Below are 17,382 nucleotides of genomic sequence, written 5' to 3'. Positions count from 1 at the left end.
GGAGGAAACCCACGCAGACACGGGGAGAACGTGCAAACTCCACACAGTTAGTCGCCTGAGGAGGGAACTGAACCCGGATCTCTGGCGCTGTGAGGCAGCAGTGCTAACCACTGTGCCACCGTGCCGCCCAAATTAACAACAAATTGTACTTGAAAATATACTTAACTTCTGTGGGAACTGCTTGTAAAGCACAAATTAGTAAACCTAGGAGAGAAGAAAGTTAATTTGATTTCAAATAATGTTACGCAGAATTCTAAGTCAAGGAAGGAACACAGCATCTATGACTTAATGATAAAAATGGGTACTTTCAGATTCAAAATGAAGGTGGAACCTAAAAATATTCAACCAAATTTCAAATGGACTTTGTTTAGGGAGAGCTAAGTTTAGAAATATGTTAAATACAAGGATGTATTTAAAGGATTAAAAATGTGGAAGAAACGTGGGCAAGTTTAAGTGCTTTAAAGATCTGAATCTAGTTCATCCCCAACATAAATTGGGAAAAAAATACCAAAGTAAAACTCCAGCTGCCACCACCATATTTACCTGCATTACAATAAAAGTCAAAAGGGATTTTCATTTACTGCAAATTTTGTTTAAAGCGTCAAAGAATCAGAAGGCTCTCTAGTAGATGTTTGTTTTTCTGTTGTGGTTCTGTTCACCGAGCTGGGAATTTGTGTTGCAGACGTTTCGCCCCCTGTCTAGGTGACATCCTCAGTGCTTGGGAGCCTCTTGTGAAGCGCTTCTGTGATCTTTCCTCCGGCATTTATAGTGGTTTGAATCTGCCGCTTCCGGTTGTCAGTTCCAGCTATCCTTTGCAATGGTCAGTGTAGTGGGTCCAGGTCGATGTGCTTATTGATTGAATCTGTGGATGAGTGCCATGCCTCTAGGAATTCCCTGACTGTTCTCTGTTTGGCCTGTCCTATAATAGTAGTGTTGTCCCAGTCAAATTCATGTTGCTTGTCATCAAGCACATCCATCTGGACCCAATATACCGGCCACTGCAGCGGACAGCTGGAACTGACAACCGGAAGCGACAGATTCAAACCACCATAAAATGCTGGAGGAAACATCACAGAAGCGCTTCACAGGAGGCTCCCAAGCACTGAGGATGCCACCTAGACAGGGGACGAAACGTCTGCAACACAAATTCCCAGCTCGGTGAACAGAACCACAACAATGAGCACCCGAGCTACAAATCTTCTCACAAACTTAGTTTTTCTTCCAGTTACAAACCAAATTCCTTGATCCACCTGAAAACTTTCATAGGTCTATCATGTTTTGAATTGCCCAGAAAAACAAAAGAACAATAAAAATTGACAGAGAAATAGGAAGAAATTGCAATACTGAGGAAAAGTTCATAAACAACATTTATCAGCAAACAAGGAAAAGAACAAACAAGTCAGAAATAAGCAAATGTACTCTGAGATGATAGTAGGCCACATTCAAAATAAATATTTTCATATGCAATATAGTTAAACATACAACAGGGAATCATTAGTTAGACCACCTGTTTTTTGAGTTTTCTTACATCAACTAGGGCATCAGAACCTAACATTGACAGGGACTCTGACTTGAACCATTCCTCACAGTCTTCAAGTCCAAAATCAAGTTTATTAAAAAAAGGACCAAAATGTGGTCATTCATCTCTGTTGTGCTGGGAAATATTCAGAAAGCTCATTGTAATGCTAATGTGAAGACAGTAAATATTGCCCATCAGTCATTGATACAGGAACGAGAGCAGGAGCCTAAAATTAGCTAAACAGCTACACTCCAACCATAATTGTTGTTTTCTTCATCAAACCAGCCCCAGCTGAGAAGGTAACTTGCTTTCATATTATGAATGTTTTCGAGTTTTCAAGAAAGAATTACAAATTTTTTGATGTATCCTCTTTTCTAAATCCATGTGGCACAAACCCAATTTAGATTTTGTCCTATTTACAGATTATAACGAAAGAACTGGAAATCAGCATTGATCAATGTTAATATTCCTTTTGCCTCAATTAAACAATTGAATCCACTCTTAAAACTAAGATACTAATTCTCAAATAATAGCAGAAATTGCAAAGAAAACCAAATAACAGTGGAGTTAAAATGACACAAAAGTTTTCAGATATAATCCAACTACTTGAAGAAAATGAAACCATGTGCACTTGCAAATTAATTGGTTCAAAGATAAAAGACTGCTGAAGGTAAGTCTATCAAAGTGCAATTTTTCACTTCTGGTAGAGTATCAAATTTTGTTCATACATGTCACTGGGAAAACCAAGAACTGATTACTTTTCCTGGAATGCTTGACCTGAAATGTATTCACTGGATTAACTGTTTTCATAATGGGACTAGACACATCAGTAAACTTTGACCAGAGTAATACAGGGGGAAAAAAAAAGAACTCTTCATTCATAAGTAGATGTTGAAATGATAAAATATGATGTTGAAGAATTTTGCATGGATATATCTGGGTTTTAAAAAAAGAAGTTTGTGACCAAAAAGAAAATTCTGTGACTCAAAATAAGCGCAGGTGATTCAGCATGTTCCTACTGATGGTTCAATCTGGGAAAAGCAGGTAATTCTAATCTGGTAATTAGAATATTGCGGAAATTTTATAGCCTCCTAAGGTTACATCCTCAGTACCAATACAAGATTCAAGATTGCAGACACCATTTTTCCCATTTACCGGAACTGCAACTGCAACCAGTTTAGACAGTGCTAATGGTGATACAGAGAACTTGATTATTAAATCAAAGCCCCCTTCAGGCCTAACCTGGATCCTGAAAAAACAGTCAATTGTATCATTCATTCAAAAAAGATCGTACACAATGAAAACCCTGCACTTCTTTCACATAAACTTTTTTGAGCAACAAAACCAAAACCCAAGAGGAGAATACATTCAAGCTCACAAGAATGGCAGCATGAGAGCAGGTAAGGATAGAGGCAGGTGTAAAGCAGTATTCTAACATTTATGCAAAATTACACTGTTCTTGAAAATGTTTCCAGATAACTGGCAATTACTTACAAAAAAAAACAAAATAGCCATTCTGTGCCTCCAAAGATATTTATTTAAGAGCTTCAGGGGATTTGTGCCTCTGGCTTCCAAGTAGGACCAATCCAAAGTCCTGAGACCCCTTTGCATATTTTGGAAGAGTCATGATTTCCAGCTTTAAAAAGGCCTTAATGTCTGGACAGTAAATTCTTTTGGGATACCAGTGAATGGGTTACGTTACATGTTATTCAATAATTAACCCTCTATAGCAATAAGCGCTGAGCTTTAGGATATCAGGAGTAGGATTTCTCATTTCATTAAAACTGCCTACCATGCCATGAATACGGCTCTGTTGCTAAAAGTGCATCACCGGATAGTACAGGATATTTTCAATATCAAGTCAATGATGAATAAAGTCATTGTTAATTGGTTGTAAAAAGAGAAGTAAAATTTCAGCCAATTAATTTATTCACGTTCTTAACCTTGGACATGGAAGAAACTAGTAGGTAGGGTTGGAGAGTCAGAATTAAAATGGAGATTATGAAAATCGCTACTGTAGTTATTTATTAATTAGGAGAGAAGGCAGAACTCAACTTTAAAGATTTGTTTTGTTTTACCTGGAATGTCAGGATAATACATATTACATGGGTTCCCAAAGTGGGAGCCAAGAACCCAAGTGGGATCATGAGCTGAAATTTTGTGGTCACAAGTTCTGTTGCAGCGTGGCTACGTTGAAGCTCTGACCAAGTTATAATAATTGAGCTCCCTCTCTAACAACACCTCCCCACCCTCCATCAGTTCTCACTGAGTAGTGGATAGTTTTGTCTCAAAATAGGGTGACAGTAGGAAAAAGATTTGGGAATCATTTATATGTACTTTATCACATCGACAAAGTTAATTTTAATATCTCAATAAGAAAGTATTTTTATCACTAAATTGTGAAAAAGATTTCTAAAGTGTAATATCTTCAATGATTGTTTTTATAAACTTAGTGTAGCTTTTTTGTGTAATATCTTTTTAGGTATTCAGAGTCATCGAGATGTACAGCATGGAAACAAACACATGTCTATGCCGACCAGATATCCCAACCCAACCTAGTTCCACATACCAGCACCCGGCCCATATCCCTCCAAACATTTCCTGTTCATTTAAGAGGCATTTGGATGAGTATATGTTGCAATTGTACCAGCCTCCACCACTTCCTCTGGCAGCTCATTCCATTAGTCCTGTGAGGCTGATTTCCTTCCAGTCCAGTTCGATGTGTTCTGTGATGGCTGATAAATGCAATGCACATCTGCATATTGTGACACGTAGGGTAAGTGGTGCTTGAGGGGTTAGATTGGTGGGATTTTTGGAGGGTTGTGCACTCCTTCCAACACCTCACCTTTTGATTCTACATAATGCAATGGAGTTTGTGTTTAGTGCCTTCCTGAATGAGCTCCCTCCATTCAAGTTGATCTCAAGCCAGCTTTCCTAATGGGGTTTTTTGTTCTATTCTACAAATGCTTCAAGGACATCGCTAAAGCCTTTCCACTGCCTTCTTGGGAGTCTCCTGCTGTAACTGAATAAAGCAAAAGCAGTTGTTTCAGGAGTATAGTGTCAGGTATACAAATAATAGGGGAACTAGTTTTGAGTGAACAGCATCTTAAAGCTGAGCAGTCTTTAAAAATTTATTCATTTGTGGGATTTGGGAGTCGCTGGCTGGCCAGCATTGATAGCCCACACCAATTTGCCTTTGAGAAGGAAGGTGGTAGTGAGTTGCCTTTGTGAATTGCTGCAGTCCAACTGCTGTGGGTTGACCTACACTGCTGGGAGGGAGGCAATTCCAGGATTTTGACCCAATGACTGTGAAGGAACGGCAATATATTTCCAAGTCAGGATGGTGAGTGGCTTGCAGGTGGTGGTGTTCCCAAGCATCTGCTGCCCTAGTCCTTCTAGGTGGAAGTAGTCGTGGGTTTGGAAGGTGCTGTCTAAGATTCTTTGGTGAATTTTTGCAGTGCATCTTGTGGATAGTAAACACTACTGCTGCTACTGAGCTCTGGTAATGGAGGGATTGTTCGTAGATGTGGTGGCAATCAGGCAGGTTGCTTTGTCCTGGATGGTGTCAAGCTCCTGGAGTGTTGTTGGAGCTGCACCCATCGAGGCAAGTGAGGAGTATTCCATCACACTCCTGACTTGTGCCTTGTAGATGGTGGATAGACTCCAGGGTGTCAGAAGGTGAGTTACTCGCTGCAGTATCCCTAGTCTCTGACCTGCTCTTGTAGCCACTGTGTTTATGTGGTTGGCTTGGTAACAAGTTGCTGCTTTTAGTATGCTTTTCCTACTGCTGGATTTGGAGAATCTTGAGAAGACAAGGATTTTGCTGGTACTTCTCCAGTCCTTTGAGGTGCTTGCTGCATGTTGTCCAAACCTCATATACTCTTTTCCTCCAGTGCTGAAGGTTGAACTGACACATTGGAGACAAAGATGAATTTGGTCAACTAGGTCTTCCTTCTGTGAGAGAACGTTCTCAATAGACAGGAATTCTCTAAGCTGTAATAAATGATTTGCTTACTGCTTATTTTAAAAAATACACTATGTAACAAATGCAAAATGATTTCTTAGAATACTCTCAAACAATGGAAAATTATCTACTAGTATTTTATTCTGGTTCAAAAATGTTATTGCAATTTTCAAAAGGATGAATACCAAACAGGCAGCAAACTGTCCACACTACAGAGTGGATGATAGGACCAAATTCCTTGATTTGTTTTTTCTTGGGACATTTGCTGAGGGTTGGTGGAATGCAACTAGATCTTTGTTGCTTCCAGCTTATTTCAGCAACTTTTTGTCCAATTGCATTAAACAGCCACATCAGTATGCTGTGGATTAGGTTTTGGTACATCACTGATTGACCTAACTAGAACTTGGCTTTGTTAAACCCAACGTTAGCCAGTGTCAACAGAGGATTGTGTAGCTCATTCAGCATTTTCCCCACCGTCGTTCTTTTATTAATAATTTGGAGCACAGCCTTAATCGTGTTTATTTTTTGTTGAAACTGATAGAACATTTACCTCAATTCACCACACCATCACTTCTGCAAATCCAAATGCATTAGATTCAGCAATATCTGACCAAAGTAAAAATGAATTAATTCTTATCTGGATGGAGCTTTAGGGCTTGTTCCTATCTAACCAGCCAGGAATGTAACATTTAGTGATTTGGAGAAGAACAAAACATATTTTGGAGCACTAATTTTCCTTATTTATAATTTTGGTTTCTTTTGCATGTTTGTACTGAAGTATGCATGTATATATTTGCATATTTTCAAATAGTTCTCGTTTTGTAGTACATAGTAATTGTCTTTACCATTAAAGCTATCACAGTTTATATTTAAGTTGCTTTCATAGATTATATACCTTGCAATTCTGCTAAGAGGCAGCCTACTAGTTATAGATGGTGAAGTTGAGGAAACTGCTACTATAGATATAGAATACCCAATACCCATCACTAAAGAGCTGCCGTAATACACGTAACAGCAAAGATTAACCAGTGATTGATGAACAAATGAGAAGAAGCACTTCTAGCTATTGTTGAGAATACTGGCAAGCATGCACGTTGATTCTTTAAAGGCTGAAATCAAAGCTGAGGTCAGATTTTCCCATCTTCTGTTTGAAGACAGCATCAAATTTCTCATTCATCGATACAGTGAAGATGTCCTTCCACAGCCCAACCCGTCCTGAAATAAACAACAAAAAATGTACTTCCATAAGTTTGCAGTTAGGGTTATGTTCATTTTGGTCAGTGATATAAGATGCAACCTGAACATTCAGTAATCATTGTCAGCTGTCATTTGTCTCACTCAGATAATTCTGATTTTCTTTTTCCAATGTTCAGACTCATTAAAAGACATAGTCCACTTCGGTTCTGATTAGCAAGTATGAATGTTAAAGGCAGGAACTAATTATAAAAGATGATATTTTAGAGCCATCATTTAAAGTATGGGAATAGATTCATTGATATAGTACTACAACTTTACTAGTCTTTAGTATAATATTGAAAATTAGTAAAATAGTATAATAAAGTTATACTAGTCAGTATAATTGCACAATTAATATTATAAACAAAGGTATTACAATAATCAAATAATATGGGTATCCAAAAAAACAGTATTAATGAATGTTGTACAATATAGTAGCTAATAGCACCATATTCATTAGTGGTTCATTAATCAATAAGAACATAATTTTATAATAGTTATTCTATTTGAGTATTCTGCAAATATATGCTATTCGCACTAAAGATAGACTATTATTCAGTCATGGTAAAATATTAGTTAGGAAAGCTGTGGTATTACACCAGAATTGGTAGCAATTAAACAGTAAAATAATCTTAGATTAGTGAGTTGATGTTATTGCAATAATAAGGAAAATACATGACTACACTAATGAAAGCTGTACTATTAGAATTTGCAATTGTATTTTATGATAACAATTAAGTAGTAACAACTTTATGCTAGTCAGTAGGTATGCTGTTTTGGAAAGTGGAGGGGGTGATGGATTCTCAGGGGAACGTAGCATGAACAGCCAAGTTTCTCCGGAGACTGGCTCTAATACAACGAGGGGTACGTCGGGTTCCAAGAGATCAATTGTGTTAGGGGATTCTCTAGTTCGAGGTACAGACAGATGTTTGTGGCCAGCAGCAAAAAAGCAGAATGGTGTGTTGCTTCCCTGGTGCCAGGATCAAGGATGTTTCAGAGAGGGTACAGAATGTTCTCACAGGGGAGGGGCCAGCAAGAGGTCATTGTCCACATTGGAACCAACAACATAGGAAGGGAAAAGGTTGAGATTCTGAAGGGAGATTACAGAGAGCTAGGCAGAAATTTAAAAAGGAGGTCCTTGAGAGTAGTAATATCTGGATTACTCTCAGTGCTACAAGCTAGTGAGGGCAGGAAGAGGAGAATAGAGCAGATGAATGCATGGCTGAGGAGCTGGTGTATGGGGAAAGGATTCACATTTTTGGATCATTGGAATCTCTTTTGGAGTAGAAGTGACCTCTACAAGAAGGACAGATTGCACTTAAGTTGGAAGGGGAAGAATATACCGGCAGGGGGATTTGCTAGAGCTGCTTGGGAGGATTTAAACTAGTAAGGTGGGGGGGGGCAGTGGAACCCAGGGAGATAGTGAGGCAAGAGATCAACCTGAGACTGGTACAGTTGAGAACAGAAGCGAGTCAAACAAACAAACAACTAAACAAACAAACCAAGGCAAGCAGGGACAAGGTAGGACTAATAAAGTAAACTGCATTTATTTCAATGCAAGGGGCCTAACAGGGAAGGCAGATAAACTCAGGGCATGGTTAGGAACATGGGACAGGGATATCATAGCAATTACAGAAACATGGCTCAGGGATGGGCAGGACTGGCAGCTTAATGTTCCAGGATACAAATTCTACAGGAAGGACAGAAAGGGAGGTAAGAGAGGAGGGGGAGTGGCATTTTTGATAAGGGATAGCATTCCAGCTGTGCTGAGGGAGGATATTCCTGAAAATACATCCAAGGAGGTTATTTGGGTGGAACAGAGAAATAAGAAAGGGATGATCACCTTTTTGGGATTGTATTATAGACCCCCCAATAGTCAGAGGGAAATTGAGAAGCAAACTTGTTAGGAGATCTCAGCTATCTGTAAGAATAATAGGGTAGTTATGGTAGGGGATTTTAACTTTCCAAACATAGACTGCCATAGTGTTAAGGGTTTAGATGGAGAGGAATTTGTTAAGTGTGTACAAGACAACTTTCTGATTCAGGATGTGGATGTACCTACTAGAGAAGGTGCAAAACTTGACCTACTCTTGGGAAATAAGGCAGGGCAGGTGACTGAGGTGTCAGTGGGGGAGCACTTTGGGGTCAGTAACCATAATTATATTAGATTTAAAATAATGATGGAAAAGGATAGACTAGATCTAAAAATTGAAGTTCTAAAATGGAGAAAGGCCAATTTTGACAGTATTAGGCAAGAACTTTCAAAAGCTGATTGGGGGCAGATGTTCACAGGTAAAAGGGACAGCTGGAAAATGGGAAGCCTTCAGAAATGAGATAACAAGAATCCAGAGAAAGTATATTCCTGTCAGGGTGAAAGGGAATGCTGGATGACTAAAGAAATTGAGGGTTTGGTTAAGAAAAAGAAGGAAGCATATGTAAAGTATAGACCGAGTGAATCCTTAGAAGAGTATAAAGAAGTAGGAGTATACTTAAGAGGGAAGTCAGGAGGGCAAAACGGGGACATGAGATAGCTTTGGCAAATTGGATTCTCCTTAATTCTAAGAGTTTTTACAAATATATTAAGGACAAAAGGGATAACTCGGGACAGAATAGGGCCCCTCAAAGATCAGCAAGGCAGCTTTGTGTGGAGCCACAGAAAATGGAGGAAGTATTTACTGTGTATTTACTGTGGAAAAGGATATGGAAGATATAGACTGTAGGGAAATAGATGGTGACATCTTGCAAAATGTCCAGTTTACAGAGGAGGAAGTGCTGGATGTCTCGAAACGCATAAAAGTGGATAAATCCCCAGGCCTTGATCAGGTGTACCAGGGAACTCTGTGAGAAGCTAGAGAAGTGATTGCTGGGCCTCTTGCTGAGATAATTGTATCATCGATAGTCACAGGTGAGGTGCCAGAAGACTGGAGGTTGGCAAACATGGTGCTACTGTTTAAGTAGGGTGGTAAGGACAATTCAGGGAACTATAGACCAGTGAGCCTGACGTCGGTGGTGGGCAAGTTGTTGGGGGGAATCCTGAGGGACAGGATGTACATGTATTTGGAAAGGCAAGGACTGATTAGGGATAGTCAACATGGCTTTGTGCATGGGATATATTGTCTTATAAACTTGATTGAGTTTTGTGAGGAATTAACAAAGAGGATTGATGAGGGCAGAGCAGTAGATGTGATCTATATGGACTTCACTAAGGCGTTTGACAAGGTTCCCCATGGGAGACTGATTTGCAAGTTTAGATCTCACTGAATACGGGGAGAACTAACCATTTGGATACAGAACTGGCTCAAAAAGGTAGAAGACAGAGGGTGGCGGTGGAGGGTTGTTTTTCAGACTGGAGGCCTGTGACCAATGGAGTGCCACAAGGATCAGTGCTGGACCTTCAACTTTTTGTCATTTACATAAATGATTTGGATGCGAGCATAAGAGGTACAGTTAGTAAGTTTGCAGATGACACCAAAATTGAAGGTGTAGTGGACAGCGAAGAGGGTTACCTCAGATTACAACAGGATCTTGGCCAGATGGGCTAATGGGCTGAGAAGTGGCAGATGGAGTTTAATTCAGATAAATGCGAGGTGCTGCATTTTGGGAAAGCAAATCTTAGCAGGACTTATACACTTAATAGTAAGGTCCGAGGGAGTGTAGCTGAACAAAGAGACCTTGGAGTGCAGGTTCATAGCTTCTTGAAAGTGGAGTCGCAGGTAGATAGGATAGTGAAGAAGGCATTTGGTATGCTTTCCTTTATTGGTCAGATTATTGAGTACAGGAGTTGGAAGGTCATGATGCGATTGTACAGGACATTGGTTAGGCCACTGTTGGAATATTGCGTGCAATTCTGGTCTCCTTTCTATCAGAAAGGTGTTGTGAAACTTGAAAGGGTTCAGGAAAGATTTACAAGGATGTTGCCAGGGTTGGAGGATTTGAGCTATAGGGAGAGGCTGAACAGGCTGGGACTGCTTTCCCTGGAGCGTCGGAGGCTGAGGGGTGACCTTATAGAAGTTTACAAAATTATGAGGGGCATGGATAAGGTAAATAGGCAAAAAGTCTTTTCCCTGGGAACGAGGATTCCAGAACCAGAGGGCATTGGTTTAGGGTGGGAGGGGAAAGATATAAAAGAGACCTACAGGGCAACCTTTTTACGCAGAGAGTGGTACGTGTATGGAATGAACTGCCAGAGGAAGTGGTGGAGGCTGGTACAATTGCAACATTTAAGAGGCAGTTGGATGGGTATATGAATAGGAAGGGTTTGGAGGGATATGGGGCAGGTGCTGGCAGGTGGGACTAGATTGGGTTGGGATATCTGGTCGGCATGGACAGGTTGACCGAAGGGTCTGTTTCCGTGCTGTACATCTCTATGACTCTATTACTCTAGGAGTACACTTAAGTGCTTTGGCTTAAGTGCATGAAAATGTAAAGAAAAGATGTAACAAGTAGCTTGGTAGGCTGCTGAAGCTTGAAATAGTAGTGAAAACATTAGATTAAAAATCAAAGCCACAGTGTGAAAATTGTACTGCAGCACCTAATGACCACTGTGTGCAATTACAGGATGGTAAATTTCTTTAGGGTGTTTGCTTCTTTGTATATTTTCCAAATTGATCAAAAGGTCCAAGTATACTTATATACATAAGTATATGTATATACATATACATAAGTATAATCCAGGCAAAAAACAATGCCAAACCAAAGCAGATACAGTATGCGGAGGTGCGATTATTAAAAACTTGATCAAAGATTAGTGTTAAGGAGGGCTGTACAGGCAAGATGATAGCAAGTTTTGAAAAGGATTGTCGCTCAGGTTGAGGTTTTGGATGTAGGTTTGCTCGCTGAGCTGAAAAGTTCATTTCCACATGTTTCATTACCTAACTAGGTAACATTTTCAGTGGACCTCATGCAAAGCAATGCTGAAAATACCTGCTTTCTGTTTATATGTGTGGGTTTCTTTGGGTTGGTGATGTCATTTCCTGTGGTGAAGTCACTTCCTGTTCCTTTTATCAGGGGGTGGTAGATGGGGTCTAACTCTGTGTGTTTGTTGATAGAATTCTGGTTGGAATGCCATACTTCCAGGAATTCTCGTGCGTGTCTTTGTTTGGCTTGTTGTAGGATGGATGTATTGTCCCAGCCAAAGTGGTGTCCTTCTTCATCTGTATGTGAGGATACTAGTGAGAGAGGGTCATGTCTTTTTGTGGCTAGGAGAGATAATTATGGTAAAAGGGGGGAAAGTTCCAGAGATTATGGTGTAGAAAGCTGAAGTCACAGCCACTAATGGTAGATGGAAGGAGTTGGGATAAGTAACAAGCCAGAGTGGAAATTGTTCGGAGTTTTAATATTGGTGAAGATTGCAAGGCTAGGGAGGGGTGAGGACATTAAAATTATTTTAAAGAAGATGGTGTGAATTTTAACTTTCAGATGTTATGGCAATGGTTCCCAAACTTTTCAGTATCAAGGCACACTTCAATGAGACAGCTGCAAGGCACACACACCATGGTGATATCACAGATACTGCACACTTCTCACTTTGTCAAGGCGCAGCACATCAGTTTGAAAACTACTGTTTTATGGAAGTGGTAGCCAATTTAATTCAACAAATGTGGGGATAGCAATAGTGCATAGGCAGCAGAGTTTTGTATGAGCTGAAGTTTGTGGAGAGTGATGATGGATGAGCAGTCAACAGAATATCAGAATAGTCAAGTCCAGAGATGATGGAGGCTTCGGAAGCTGATGGGCCAATGCAGATGCAGAGCAAGTCAGCAATCTTTGTGGAAGAGCAGATATCAAGTTAGAAACTCAAATTGTCAGCAAACAGGATGTCCAAATTGATCAGCTTCAACCTGAGACCTTGTACTGGAAGAGGATGGTGCATTTGATAGTGTCTAAGGTTACAGGCAAGTTGAGAAAAAAAAATCAGATAGAGAGTGTGGGAGTGGAAAAATTCTTCTGTTCTAAAAGGAAACGGGTGTTCATGATGGTCGTTTGCAATGAGGCGAGGAAACTGTTACCATACCAAATACGGTGGAGGCTAGAAATAGATGTTGAATGATCAAACGTTTAATGCAAATCAAAGCAGCAGGAGGTGGGTCCTATGTGGTCAGAACACCCTTTGATCTCTATGTTCTTGTTTGCTGTGATCTGCCTTCATTGCTCCCAAAACAAAGCTTTTCACTGGACTTGGGTACATGTGACTACAATAAATCCAAAAAAGAAAATTCAAGATGAATTAAAAGCCAACTAATACTTCTACCATTCATTTAAACACATCTTACATTGATGCACCTTATGTCCAGAAATGTACTTGAATATGATGCAATGATTCTCAGAGGATCATTTGTAATTTTTGACAAGTTTGTATTTTATAATAAAATCAATCCTGTATTGGTTAGAATTATTTCATATTTTAAAAGGAAACTTAACTCTCGCCTAAACTGATCCTTTTTTTTTACCACAAGGTATTTTCTCCCTTATTTTCATAATTTGTACAATTTAATGGAAGAACCAAGCCCAAAGTTCAGAATGCCGTTGACAGATGCTAGAAGACAGGATGAATCAGGAATAAAAACAGAAATTTCCAGAGAAACTCAGCTGTTCTGAGGAAGGGTTACTGGACCCAAAATGTTAATTCTGCTTTTTCTCCACAAGTGCTGCTGGACCTGCTGAGTTTTTCCAGCAATTTCTGTTTCAGACTTCCAGCATCCACAGTTCTTTGTTTTATTTTAACAATATATCAGGAAATGGTTTGAGTTTTAAAATTTTCCATACTGTAGAAGGAAAACTGATAGAACCTAGAGTTCAAAGATTCTGGGCTCCTGGCTAAGGAGTTACAACAGGAGTTTCAGTGGTGAGATTCTTCTTCCACAAGGTGAGGATGCAACAACAAAGAAAAGTACATGTACTTCCACAGTTACCAGGAATAAGAGGGGAAATTTCATAACAGCAACAGCCATGGAATATTAATCAAGTCAGTAAGGTTATAACATATAAAGTTGAACAGTGGAGAGTAAAGTTGTACAGTCATGTTGAGTGATAAATGTAAAATAGCAGTATTTTTCCATTTATCCTAAACCAAAATGAAAATTAGATGTTAGCTAACATAGCACCAATGTTGGAACAATGTTTAAATATTATGCATAATGAAGAATTCTTATTGGGATGTGTTTCATAGACTTATACCTACAAAGGCAAGAATGGACCACTGATGGTAAGTGAAGGAAGCTGTTAGTTGGTTTTTGGATGATATGATGAATTTCCGTTGACTGTGTTGGTGACATGCAGGACCCAGTACCATGTCGAAGATCTGACTATACAATTGGCAAAAGATCCAGTGGATCTTATCATACAGTGCATCATAGCATTTTAACCAGTTTTGTCACCAGTTGGCAAGACCCCAAGTGTAAAGTGGTGAAACGTCAACTGCAGCTTGAAGTGTACAAAGGAAAACACGATAGCTGTGAAGATATCTGTGAATACAGCTTTGTTCAAATGGCAACACCAACAGAAACACTAGAACACAATGGTCACTTCTGTCAAGTTGCAAGTGTTAGACCCCATTGGCTTGGAGATATCTGTTGTAATGACCAAGTCAGAATTTTAGGAAGTTCATAACTTACAAAGTCACCAGTGACACAAACACACTAAAACAATGCAGGGGATAATGCAATGGGCTCAGACTTTCGTGATATTGACTACTATGAGTTAATAGTAATTTTCATAATTTTAGAAATCATCAAAAATGTTTGACAGCTATTGGACAGATGGGAGGTGTCACCTTCCTCAGGGAAATAGGAGTGTGAGCAAATTTCCACAAAGACAAAACAGGAAGCAATAATCTAGAAATGGCGAACAATAAAAATAATCATCCAAGGACACTAAGAAGGGAAAAAAGGTCTCAGAGAAGCAGAGGGACCAAAGAATTGGCAACTACAGCAAGAAAAATAAAATCATTCTTAAAAACTACAGAGTAATGAAGTGTTTTGTTAAGATAATCAAAATCAGAACTAGAGGAACTTACAGCAATTTTGTCTAATTTGTCAAATTAAAACAGGGCCAATACTAAGGAGTTAATGGATTAAATGGAGTAGCTCTACAAAAGAATTGCCATAAGTGCCATGAGTCAAATGACCTCTTCCTCTGTTGCATCATTCTATAAAGCACACAGTTTTCTTCTAAAATGGGAGATAAAATGTGGTGAAGCAAATGCAGTGAGTGATACAAGGAATTATTTTTTATTGCAATTTATTTATCCTTTAACCAAAAGCATAAGACAAAAGTAAACATAATCATTGTTGATTAATAAAGAACAGTGGTACCCACCTTACTGCAATGTACATATGTGCGAGTTTAGATGAAAAGCCATAAAACAGAAGAATGGGCAATGGGATAGGGCTAGTCTACCCTCTCACCAATTACACTAGGTCTTCAGTTCAATGAGTCGACATGCTAAAAACAAAAAAAAAGGGAAAAAACTAAAATGCTTCAAACATAAACAAAATGTTAAAATAAAATTGAAAAAAATCAAAGCAAACAAACGTGCGGCACTTCAATGAATTACTTTTCACTCCAAATCTTCCTTTGGGTAATTGTATTTTTGTTCCAGATATCAAATGAAAACATGAGAAAAGCATTTTTTAAAAAGTTGAACAATTAACAAAATGAAAGCAGACACTTAAATTGAATAAAGATTTGTACACCTTGTGTCTTTCACTGTCGCACGCACGCGCACACACACACACACACACACACACACAGGGTGCTGGGGAAAAATAAAGAAAAAAAGAACAGGAGTGTCAGATATCCTGTTCACTCAGACAGCTGGTTCTGAGCGAGCTAAATAAAAGAAAAGAAAGCAGACACTTGAATGACAACCTTGATTATTATTTAATACTGAGCTGGTACAATTTAGCAAAAATCACCCAAAAAAAATTGACGCTCATTTTAACACAACAGACTGTATGAAGTTCCAAAAAGACAGGTGAACCTGATAAGTGTAGAACAGCTAAGGGCCAGAGTTGAATGTTTTCATTGATAATCTGTACTAAAATGGAGTAGTATCCTTTAAAAATTCACATGGAAAATTCAGATTCTGAATTCCAATGGCTGCAGGGAGCAAGATGGCATCAACTGCCCCAACTGATCAATAGCAAGTCTATACGCTTTCCTCACCTGCACGTGGAAACTCACAATCATACTGTGTTCTCTTTAAAATGTCTAAAGCGCAAGATATTTCAACAACACCTTTGACATAACTATGAGGCAGAGGTCAGAAAAATATTGCAAAAGGAGGAGTTTGGTAATCAAAAAGTTGGAATTCTGCAAAAGGTTAAATAAAGTGTTACTGTGTGCTTCTCTTTTGACCTGTCATAACTGGTTCCAGAGTGTCTGGAACAGACAGATCCCAAGCGTGCTCCTTTGACTAAAGAAATATAAAGCCAAGATGGAGTGAAGACTGTGGGGATTATTCCACAGAAATTACTCACATTTATAATACATTGAAGAAGCATATACTTCAGTTTACAACATTTTGTGATGTTTCTAACAGTAGAAAGTGCATAATCTGTTTTCTACAAATTCTTCGAAATATGATACATCCTATGGAAAGCATCCATATTTATCTCCCTCTGTCCTTATAAGCTGGAGATTCACAAATGCAATGATATATGTTAATATAACCAGAGTTAAGTATGCATACAGTGGAGTAACTTTAATTTTAAAAAAAAAAGAGTCCTACTTTATGACATTTTCCATTGTTTATGATAATCGTATGTAATATGACAATTGCTTCACAGTTGCTTCCATTGTTTCATTACAAACCAAAAGATTCCTATCTTCTACTTTTCTCAGTACTCACCTCTTCCAATGGGAAGTGCTTCTGCATTACAGTATTGGTCCACAAGCTGATGGCAGTGTTCAATTATAGATTCCATTTGAGTCCTGTCATATGACACTCCTAAGAACCGCACTAAGAGCTCTACGGTACCTGCAAGGTTCTTGCAACAAGAGGGAGAAAAAAAAAACAAATCTTAACTGGGGATCATGGTGAAAATTGCTGCTAAATTATTCTCCAAATTGTGGAGAGTTATGGCATCAATATTTCAAGTGTCAACCCAATATTTCCATTGATAAAAATCAGTTGTTGAAAACAAATATCCAGTTTCTGTTGTTACATGGAACATTACAGCACAGTACAGGCCTTCGGCCCACGATGTTGCGCCGACCTGTCATAACAATCTGAAGCCCATCTAACCTACACTATTCCAAGTACATCCATATGCTTGTCCAATGACAACTTAAAGGTATTTAAAGTTGGTAAATCTACTATCGTTGCAAGCAAAGCATTCCACACCCTTACTATACTTGTTGTTTGTTGAGTGTAATCATCTGATGTCATCCTTCCTATTAATTTGTATATTTTAAATGGTTCCTTCTTAATGGGAACCACCATGAATTGTAGCTAAAAGTACATTTTAATGCTAGATTGAGAACTTTCGTACAAAACCAACTTGGTGGATATTGTATGATATGCATATGGAAGACAGGTTGATTATCTTCCTATGAGGGCACATGATCTGTTTAGCGCTATATGATTTTCCTCTATCACTCAATCACTCCTCTCCAGGCAAAATCAAATCATTTTTACACATCCAAGAAAGCAGAAACAAGT

At 38.8% G+C, this 17,382-nt stretch overlaps 1 protein-coding gene across 2 annotated transcripts in view; it reads right to left on the bottom strand.

The window, feature by feature from the left end:
- Window positions 1-3,936: 3,936 nt before the first annotated feature.
- The window catches only part of sult4a1 (sulfotransferase family 4A, member 1), a 52,613-nt gene continuing 39,167 nt past the window's right edge, over window positions 3,937-17,382 (bottom strand). The window contains exons 6-8 of one of the 2 annotated variants that reach the window (XR_011953447.1): window positions 16,570-16,708; window positions 15,036-15,161; window positions 3,937-6,698 (exon numbers count right to left, since the gene is read on the bottom strand). Coding sequence is in view for 1 of the 2 variants with exons in the window: in XM_072552382.1 (XP_072408483.1) it covers window positions 6,586-6,698; window positions 16,570-16,708 (252 nt within the window). In the remaining variant the exon portion in view is untranslated. The remainder of the gene's footprint in view (window positions 6,699-15,035; window positions 15,162-16,569; window positions 16,709-17,382) is intronic. The other variant, XM_072552382.1, reaches the window with a different exon arrangement.

Source organism: Chiloscyllium punctatum, chromosome 32 (genome assembly GCF_047496795.1).
Source record: "Chiloscyllium punctatum isolate Juve2018m chromosome 32, sChiPun1.3, whole genome shotgun sequence".
In the NCBI taxonomy this organism is placed as follows: domain Eukaryota; kingdom Metazoa; phylum Chordata; class Chondrichthyes; order Orectolobiformes; family Hemiscylliidae; genus Chiloscyllium; species Chiloscyllium punctatum.
Note: the sequence above shows the minus strand (reverse complement) of the source record. Positions and strands in the feature narration are given on the sequence as shown.